The 10,094-nt window shown below is 33.6% G+C and overlaps 1 protein-coding gene across 1 annotated transcript; it reads left to right on the top strand.

Moving 5' to 3' along the window:
• Positions 1-5,577: 5,577 nt before the first annotated feature.
• LOC125835976 (uncharacterized) lies at positions 5,578-9,119 on the top strand. The gene is made up of 5 exons (XM_049515070.1): positions 5,578-5,810; positions 7,904-8,044; positions 8,252-8,491; positions 8,573-8,632; positions 8,735-9,119. Exons 1-5 carry the CDS (start codon positions 5,697-5,699, stop codon positions 8,837-8,839), a joined length of 660 nt encoding a protein of 219 aa, XP_049371027.1. The 5' UTR covers positions 5,578-5,696; the 3' UTR covers positions 8,840-9,119.
• Positions 9,120-10,094: the final 975 nt, after the last annotated feature.

The following is a 10,094-nucleotide window of genomic DNA, read 5'->3' as shown; positions in this document are numbered from 1 at the left end:
GTTAATTATTGTTATGCTTCAATATACTATAGGGCCCGATTGGTCATATTCAAGGTTTCGCACGCACCTATCTTAGTATGGAAAGGGGAAAATTCAGCACCAAAGGGTAAGTTTTTATCTTGTCTAAAGGCTAGGAAAATGGTTTCTAAGGATTGCATCTTTTATCTTGTTCAGGTTAGGGATACAAATTTTAAAACCTCTACTCTTGAGTCAGTTCCGATTGTTAATGAGTTTCTGAAGTGTTTCCTAATGATTTTCTTGGTTTTCCTCCTGAAAGGGAAATAGACTTCGGTATTGACCTACTCCCAGATACGCAACCTATTTTTATTCCTCCTTACCGTATGAACACAACAGAACTTAAGGAATTAAAGGACAAAATGAAGAATATATTGGGTAAGGGTTTCATTAGACCGAGTATCTCACCATAGGGTGCTTCAATTTTGTTTGTTCAAAAGAAGGATGGTTCATTTCGAATGTGTATTATTTTTGCAGCTACAGACAAAAGATCTTTACAGCTTATAATGAGGGGTTTGAGAAAATATGAGGAGCAATCAGGACGATTGATCAACAAAGATAAGAAATATTATTATGCATACAGTAAGGCAACACAAATCTTTAGACAATTGGTGGAAGAGGTCACTGATTTTTCAAGAGGAATATTTCCTTTGATGCATTTGGATTTCCCTATTGGTCATGACAAGAAACAAAAGGTACATTGCTCAATGCTGATAAAAAAAAAATTCAAAGCAAGCTACATATATGGAAAGGAAAGTTATTGTCTGGAGGGGTAAAGTTGTTTTAATCAACAGTGTGCTATAGAGTATTTCTATATGCCTTTTATTTTTCATTAATCCTCCTAAATGTGTGATATATGATATGCATATAATTTTTTGCTAAATTCTTACGGATTTCAAGGAGGAGGAAAGATCTACTCACTAAATTGCATGGAATGATATATGTGTATAAAAAAAAGGACTGAGATTTAGGTCACTGTTTGATATCTCTGAGGCTTTATTTGCTAAGTTATGGTGAAAATTCAGAATTTCTAATAATATTGTCTAACGATATGTGAAGTAAGTATTGCAAGAGATACATACCACAAATAGTTGAATGATCCAAAATATGAAAAAACATGTCACTACTAAGGAATTTTTTTTATCAAGATATATGGTGGGAATCCAAGAAAGAAAATGTTAGTGTATGGCTTGACAATTAAATGTGGTTGGGGGCTCAGCATTTTCATATGAATATTAATCATGATAATAGTTAGCTGAAATTTGTTAGGCAATTGGTAATGAGGACGGATGGGATGGTAATGAGGACGGACGGGATCAGACAGTATAACATGGTAACTTTTATGAGAAAGTTTGCAATCACATTAATAGTGTCTTGGAAAATCTAGTACTTACACTTACCTTGGTGGAGCCTAGTGGTTTTGGACAATTTAAGGTGGGAAAAACATGAAACTTGTGCAGATACAGGAAAGAACCAATAGAGGAATATGTCTAATATATGGATGAAAGAATTACCTTTTAAGGTGTGCTTCCTTTTATGAAGGATGTGGCTTAGAAGAATTTATATTGGGGAAGTGTTGATCAAAAGAGGTATTATTAATTTTGTAGAGTGTGTTGCTATAACAACAATATACAAAAATCATTTGTACATTCATTTATTAAATATCCTAACTTTAACTAGATTTGAAAGTTGTTTAATGAAGCTGCAGGATTACAATTTCAATTAGTGCAGATTAATTAAATTTTGGAAGAGTAGTTGAAGGCTCACTGTTCTAGTAAGTTAAAGTCTATTTTTGAAGTAGTTCCTGCTTTTATAATATGAAAAATTTGAAAAATAAAGAATGTGATTAAATATGGAGAAGTATGTCCAAACATAGTATGATATTGAAGATTCGCAGAAATTTATATTTGTTTATCAAGTATAGATATTCAGATTAATCAAATTTTGAAAGAGTGGTGGAAGGTTGAGTGTTCTAGTAAGTTAAAGCATGTTTTTTTAAAATAGTTCCTGCTTTTATAATATGGCAAATTTAAAAGAGGAAGAATGTGATTAACCATGGGGAGATATGTCCAAACATAGTATGATTGGAGATTCATATAAATTTATACTTGTTTATCAAGTATAGATATTCATGGTTAAAAGACATCTCAAAGAGTTTACAATTGATTGTGAAGCTTTAAGAAGTATATACACCACGTATTCAGACTGAAAAATTTTAGATGGTTACACCCTTCAAGCGGTAAATTCAAATATAATGTTGATGGCTTAGTAAGATTTGAGACTGGGTCAATGACTTTTTGTATAGAGAATAAAGCAGAAAAGATGATATATGATGAATCAAGTTGATGGAGAATGTTTCTGTTATTGAAGTAGAAATTAAGGCGATTAAAATGGATATAGATTATTGTTTAAACCATAGTTTAGTACCTTTGATTATGTAAACAAATTCATTAATGTATTAGAAAAGTTTAAATGAAATTTGGGAAGTCCTATGGTTTACATCTCTGGATGTAGGGCTCATAAAAGGATTGATGATGAATAGAGAGGTGACAGTGGTGCATACTTATCGAGACGAGAATAAATTAGCAAATCTTTTTTACAATCATGCTTTTGATTTTGCAGGTACACACAAAAAGCAATTCTCTAACATTCACGAAATTCCTCAACAAGCACAAATAATAATACAACTCGAAATAGACAATATGTCAAATTTGAGTCTCGTTAAGAATATAAGATACAAGTTACAGAGCTAATAGAGAATGAAAGAACAAAAAAATATAACAGAGGAAGCTTAAGTAGAATCTCGATACCTTATATTTATAACTGTAAATTTATCTTCTTAAACAGTGGTATCAACTCCATAGGGGTTCAATCTGTTGAGAGGATAAATTAAATGTTGTAAAAGTAAGGAAATGAAAACATCAAGACAAGCTTATGAGTCTAGGTCAGAGGTAATTTCAAGTTCAATTCGAGTTCTTTTACGTTTCAGAGCGAGTTGCACATTCACATACCTTTTGAGCCACCATAGATCTACTACAATCATGTTGAAGAATTTTTCAGTGGTGTTGAATCATGACGTTAGTGAGAAATTTTAACGTTCAAGTGATTACAAGCCAAACATGGATATTGTTTGTAGAGGATGGTGATAGGAGGTGTGATATTGTATTAAGGAAGACAATATGCATGTGGTCCATCTGATTTGTTTACTCATTTGATTTGATGTTGAGGGCTTCCGGTGGAGCTGAAGAAGAGTTCTTGAAACTCCTGAAACACTTGTCTTTTATGTTTTAGTAATTTCATTTTTTTAGATTTTTTGGGTCTGGGCCACTTTTGGGCTTGGACATTTATAAATGTAAAAATTAGGCAAATGACATAGTATAAGAAAGAAATTACTTCATTTCCCTACTCTTTCATTAATTACCAAAAATCCCCCTTTTTAGTGTTTTTCGGATACATAATATAGCAGTGTGGATACTTAATATAGCAGCGCGGATACTTTAATTAATAACGGACGGATACTTAAATTATTAAGTTGTTACCAGCACGGATACTTAATTAACGGGCGGATACTTAAATTATTAAGTTGTTAGCAGCACGGATACTTAATTAACGGGCGGATGCATAATATAGCAGCGCGGATACTTTAATTAATAACGGGTGGATACTTAAAATAATAAAGTATCCGGTTAAGTTGAATTGGGAGAAATAAGGGATTTTTGTATTTTAGTAAAAGAGTAGGGAAATATTGAGAATAGGTAAAGAAGTGTTGTGTATTTAAGTAATTTTTCCTTTATAAATAGCTCTCTTTTTATTAATAAAAGGCCCAGCTTGAACGACCTTAGATTTTTTTTAAAATAATTGGAATAGATCGTGTAGAAAGTAGTTTTTTTCTCAAAATTAAAGCCTACAAGTAAGGTACATGGATTAAGTTGATAAAAGATGAAAAATATTATTAAGTGGAAGAATTATTTTTAAAAAATTATACATGACATAACAAATACTTGAATCATCATGTGATTCCCTAAAAAATTCTTGCTTTTTTTTAGTTTTATTGGACATGAAATTTAAGAAATAAAGTGAAATTTCTGAATTTTGTGATATTATTAACTTAATAATATACCTTCTTTAAAGCTTATAATCTTGACTTGTCAAAATTTTTATGATTCTTAAACTTACCATATGTAAAACGTTGAAATTGAAAAACTTACTAAATATAAATAGAGATACTCCATCTGTCCCATTTTATGTGAGGTAGTTTGACTCGGGATGAAATTTAAGAAAGAAAGGAAGGCTTTTAAAACTTGTGGTCTAAAATGAATGATAGAAAATTGTGTAGCTATAAATCATTTCATTAAGGCTAAAAACATTTTAAAGTTAAATTGTTACTTAATATAGAAATGTGTCATTCTTTTTTAAACTGGCTAAAAAGGAAAAGTAAGTCATATAAATTGGGACAGAAGAAATACATTTTTTTAAAATAAACTAAAAATAGTAATTTATATTTTTAGGGTTGAACTTTGGTCCAAACATGTTTGTTCTTAAATTTACAGAATTCAAATTTCTCACAAAAAGTAGAAATCAACTCTAATTTATATTTAGAGCTGTCAAAAAGGGTCGGCCCAGCCTCACCCGGCCCAAGCCTCGCGGGCCAAGAAATTTGAAGGGGGGTGGGCCGGCCCTTCATTTGGTAGGGCCTGAAAATGTTCAACCCAACCCTAGAAGGGCAGAGGGCTGGGGCGGGCTAGCCCTTCTTTTATTCTTTTTATAATTCTATAACATCAAGAATATGAGAAGATTTTCAAATCAAATATGGCAAACAATGGTGTTGTTTCAATAACACTAACAAAAAATCTAGTGTAATTAGCATGTATCTCGCATACCAGATACGCGAGCGAGATAAGAGAGTGACAAGCAAGATGGGAGAGAGGTGAGGGCGCGAGATTTGTCCATGTATCCTAGATACATTTGAATCTACTTGGATAGAGTGTATCTAGAACAAATTAACCTAATTTTGAGTTCATATATTCTGAGATACATGTATGTGGATGTACCAAAATCTAGTAAGATTCATAATATTACAACATATCGTGTAGTTAAGTAATTAGATTATATACTAGTAAGATTATTGTAAGTTACCCTTAACTAAAAAGTTTTGACCCATGGGACAACCCCGGTCCGGCCCCGATCAAGCCTCAAGGACCAAAGACTTATATGAATCGAACTTATAAGCCCTAGTTTTAAATGAACTTGAAAAATCATAGCTCAACCCTACCCTAATAACAGATTGGCTTGAGCCGGCCTCATGGGCTAAGCCCGTTTCGAATTTATATTCGAGACCACACAAAAAATATTTTTCTCTTTAAAAGATATAAAAAAAAAGTAATCTAAATTTCACAATAAAACATCATCAAATGTCAATTTCAATTGATTGGACACAGGGAGTATAGTATACATTATGAGGCTTCCGAATGAGCCAGGCCGGCTAAATTTGGATGAATGGAACGCCCAGCCCATTAACACACATTTACGAGCCATTAGGGTCTGGAAGCTTCCTCAACTTTCCTTCTATCATCTAGCATTTTCTATGCTTACTTATGCTAAAACTAAAATAACCTCAAAAGTCTTCCAAAACCCAGAATTCACATTTGATTTTATTTATTGAAGGAAGAAGAAAGTAGAAAATGGCAGCAAACGATTTAGCTTTGGACTTGGAGGAACTTCAGCAGCTTCACAGCATAGCCAAACGGCCTCGTGTGCTTTCTCTTATTTCCTCTGAGATTCGTAACTTGGAGAAGGTTTTTTTTTTTTTTTTAATTTTCACTTATTATATTCTTACTAGTCACTTACTATTTCCATTTCCACTATTGTTGTTAGTCTGTGTATCTGTATTTTTAAGTGAGTAGTTTTTTTCCCTTTAAGATGGTATAGTGAGCTAAAATGGAGTAACTTAATTACTAGGTTGAAATGGTACTAGTTTAGCATGATTCATTTTCAACATAATACATCCTTTATCTTGACCTCATTTTGCATTTATCACCCCCGATTACACAAGTAGGCATTTAAATTTGTATAAAATTGAACAAATTAACACAAATCCTACATGACAATTTGTGTCCTACTTGGTGTCCCTAATGTATTATGTCACATAGGACTCATGGGTTACTTGTTCAACTTTATATAAATTTAAGTGTCTACTTGTACGCATTCAAAGTTGGGAGAGTATAAATGTGAAATAATGTCAAGTTAAAGGGCACATTTATCCTTTTCATATTTACTCTGATTTGTTTGATTTGTTGTTACTCGAGCCAAGGGTCTTCCGTATATAATACCTCCATGAAGTAGTGGTAAGGCTTGCATACATTATATTCTCTCCGGACCTCACAAGTGGGATTTCACAGGGTATGTTGTTGTCTCATGATTGGTTTCATTTTAGGACAACTATTGTGTAGAAAACTATAGGTTTTTTTATTTTTGGTTAAGGTAAGGTTCTTAAGTCTCACCTGATGGCTCCCTTCAATAAAATGAGAGGGGGTTTGGGAAATTATGATAGCATGGATGCTCATGAAGTCCTCTGAAAGCTGTATCAAGGAATCCGTATATGCTTCTTGTTGTTAGTGATTTAATTTCTGTGACTTCTAGATGATTTAGTGATTGTAGAATGGGTTCTTGTAATACAAAAGTGGATGAAGCAGCTGTAATTGCATCAGGTGGCTGTTTTAGTCTTTTAGAAGTCAATGGTTCTAGTCTAGTATCTTGAAATGAATACTAGGTAGGAGCAAAATCATCCCAAACCCCCTATCGGTCCGGTATTTCAACCGGTTGGGTAATGACTAGTTTGTTGATTTGACCTAATAGATCGAACTCAAAATGACCCATCAAACATTCGGGTCAAAACAGGAATCTAACTAGTGTAACCAGCTGGGTCAAAATGTAATCCAACTTGATTTTTTAGTTTACATCACCTAATTTGCTTTCAAATTTGTGATGACATGTGATGCTTAGAAGTGTGTTTGATTTGTTTTTATCGTGATTGTTAACAGTATGTTCTATCGGATGTTTTAGGCTTGAAGCTTTGACATAACATTCTCTTTGAGCTGCATACATCTACTCTATTTATAGCCTAAATATTGAACACCATCAATATTTTAGATATAAAAAACTTGGAAGCTTTTTGTTCCGTGAGACTTGGTTGAAACATTTCTATTGTAGTCCAGCAATGACAACAAAAAGAATTTGAAGTATCATTTTACTTTATGAGTTCCTTACTCCCTTGGACCATAAACAATTACTAGTACATATTGATTTTTTTACTAGTAAAATTGCTATGATATTCTAACTACTCACTTTTATGTAATTGTTTTTTTATTTTCATGATATTTTTATATTCTTAGACATTTCGTGGAGTATTTAATTCAAAACATTTCACCTTTAATAATTTTGAAATCCCAAACCTATTGCTAAGCATGATGACTCTGGTTGTGTAAAACTTCTCTGGTGATTATGTAAGGTAACAAGATGCACAGCTGCAAAATACAATTTCAGGATATACTGGTTGATCGTTATTTTCATTTTTTGATTCTTTACGAGGTTATATTTATTCGATAAATGGATGAGGGATACATGAATGAGATTAGAAAATTGTACTGTTAAAAGTCTACCTGCATCATATCCAAGTTTTTGCTGTTTCTTATCAAATTAGATATTAAGATTATGACAAATGAGGCAATAGCGCATTTAATTTGACATGAAACATCCTTCTTGAATCATGTTATACAGAAAAGAGTTTAGCAGCTCTTTTCAATCTGTTCTTAAGTGCAAGGTATTGTGCGAACAAGTTTGACATTTGTACAATGATATTTCAAGTCTTAACGTTTTTTCTGTTCTGCAGCTGTCAAAAGATGGTGCTTCAGTGTCATCTTCGCAAATACCAGCTCCAGTTTTAACTGCAGCAAAGGTGATCCATAACCCATCACTGAACTATGTCTCTGTTTCATCCTTCAGTTGGGATCAGGACAATGACAAAGTGAAGGTACGATATCTTCAGTCAGAGCTATAAGATTGAACCCCTGTATCCATTTAAATGTGTGAGATACTTGCTTAACCATTGCAAAGGGTTTTTACTTCAATTATAAAATTCCAATCAGTTCTCTACCATTTCGGGATTTTTGAACTCTTGCAACGCCTTCATTGATTTTACTCTTTGTCTCGTCTGATGGCTTATTTTTCTCTTATGCAGATTTATTTATCATTGGAAGGAGTAGATCAGGAGAAAATGGAGACAGATTTCAAGCCTATGTCTTTTGATGCCAAGTTTCATGATGTACATGGAAAGAACTATCGCTTCTCCTTGCCGAAATTGAACAAAGAGATTGTACCTGAGAAATGTAAGGTTCTTGTGAAACCCACAAGGGTTGTCATCACCTTGTTCAAAGCCTCCAAAGGGAACTGGTTGGATTTGCATTACAAAGAGGACAAGGTTATTAACAGTTCCATGGGATTCATTTTTCACTTTTTGATTATGGTTTTTGTTTAATAAGTCATGCTTGTTATCCTGCAGCTCAAGCCTAGTTTGGACAAAGAAAAAGACCCCATGGCAGGAATTATGGATATGATGAAGGTATGAGCTCGTTCACAGTATTTGATTTGTGGACTTCTCACTTCTTTGGAGTTCCTTTCTTTATTTCAATGTGTATGTGATGAGTGATGTTTCATTTTGCAGAACATGTATGAGGATGGTGATGAGGAAATGAAGAAGACGATTGCAAAAGCCTGGACTGATGCTAGATCTGGCAAGGCCTCTGATCCATTGAAACGCTACACCTGAAGGTTGAAATAGGTCTCTTAACAGATTTTAGGGCTTATTCTGGGTGAGCAGTTGCAGGCTGTATTCTGTTACGGTTTGATTAGCTTGTAAAACTGGATAATCAAGGATTTCTATGTAGAAATTTCACAGCATGTTGCTTGGGTGATTCTTCTTTGAGCCTTAATTTGGTATATATATGCAGCTGGTGTCAAGTAATTGTCTTTAAACTGGAGTACCTTGTTTTGATAAGCTTCATTGTTGAATGCGATTCCAAGAATGAATGATGTATTCCTCTCTACTATTTCAATTTTCTTATTTGATTTATAAATCATAGGATCTGATATATTCGATGTTCTTAGCCATCGTGCTGAACAAAACAATTCTTAGTGATCTAGTAGGATATGTATACTTTGTCCTAGAGATGAATCCAAAAATAATACTCGAGTTTCAATTTGTTTGTTTTACTTTCCTTCTATCACAAGAATGAAAGTGGGCAGCTATACATTGTTAAGTTATATCACAGTTTGTGACATGTTTTCAAATATCTTGAGTCTGAATGGTGATGTCTATAGCGATAAGGTTCTGCTTCTGCACTTGGCAAAAAGGTGAACCAACACTAGCTTCGGATTGAGACGCAATTAATCGATTCATATAGCTAAGTAAACATAGCTAATAAATTCAACAACTTTTTGAAATCTATTATCACAATCTAACTAAAAAGACAATAAGAGAGAAAATAACATGTCAGAACAAACCATTCCAGTCTAATTGTATGCATAAAAGACGAAACACATTAGGAAAGAGCAAATAAGCAACTTTAATTTCACCCAACTTTAAAATTGTGGGTTCGGGTCACCAACAGATCAGACACTTTTGATCAAAGGAGGAGTAGTAGAATCCGGATGCTCAGATGGATTCGAGTCTGGATCCGGGTTAAGATTCAAAGGAGCACGTATGTTGTTGTCTTGATCATCCGGGTCGTAATCCGGATGAAGGTTGTGATCAATGGCATCACGACCCTTTTCAAGACAAGGCTTACAGGCAATTTCTATGGTAATCCAACCTAATATTACTCCGCCTATTGCTATCAATACCGTCGTAACTGCCCCCATTGCTTGATTCTCTAAAAGAACTTTGCAAGTGAAATTGTGAATTCAGGAATGGAGGAGAATTTGCCAGTTGAGTATTTTGTAAAATTTCCCCAACTGTTTGAGAAAATGATTTTTCGGTTCTTCAAACAATTTTACGCATATGGTTAGGGAGTTTTCTGATGTAT

This window comes from Solanum verrucosum, unplaced genomic scaffold, assembly GCF_900185275.1.
Source record: "Solanum verrucosum unplaced genomic scaffold, falcon-dt-bn FXZP01000208.1, whole genome shotgun sequence".
Classification (NCBI taxonomy): Eukaryota; Viridiplantae; Streptophyta; class Magnoliopsida; order Solanales; family Solanaceae; genus Solanum; species Solanum verrucosum.
Note: the sequence above shows the minus strand (reverse complement) of the source record. Positions and strands in the feature narration are given on the sequence as shown.

Excerpts from the sequence above, each read along its gene's own strand:
- LOC125835976 (XM_049515070.1), top strand. The coding sequence starts at position 5,697 with ATGGCAGCAAACGATTTAGCTTTGGACTTGGAGGAACTTCAGCAGCTT. Across the intron at positions 8,045-8,251 it reads AGGACAATGACAAAGTGAAG|ATTTATTTATCATTGGAAGG; the intron begins GTACGATATCTT and ends TCTCTTATGCAG. Across the intron at positions 8,633-8,734 it reads GAATTATGGATATGATGAAG|AACATGTATGAGGATGGTGA; the intron begins GTATGAGCTCGT and ends TTCATTTTGCAG.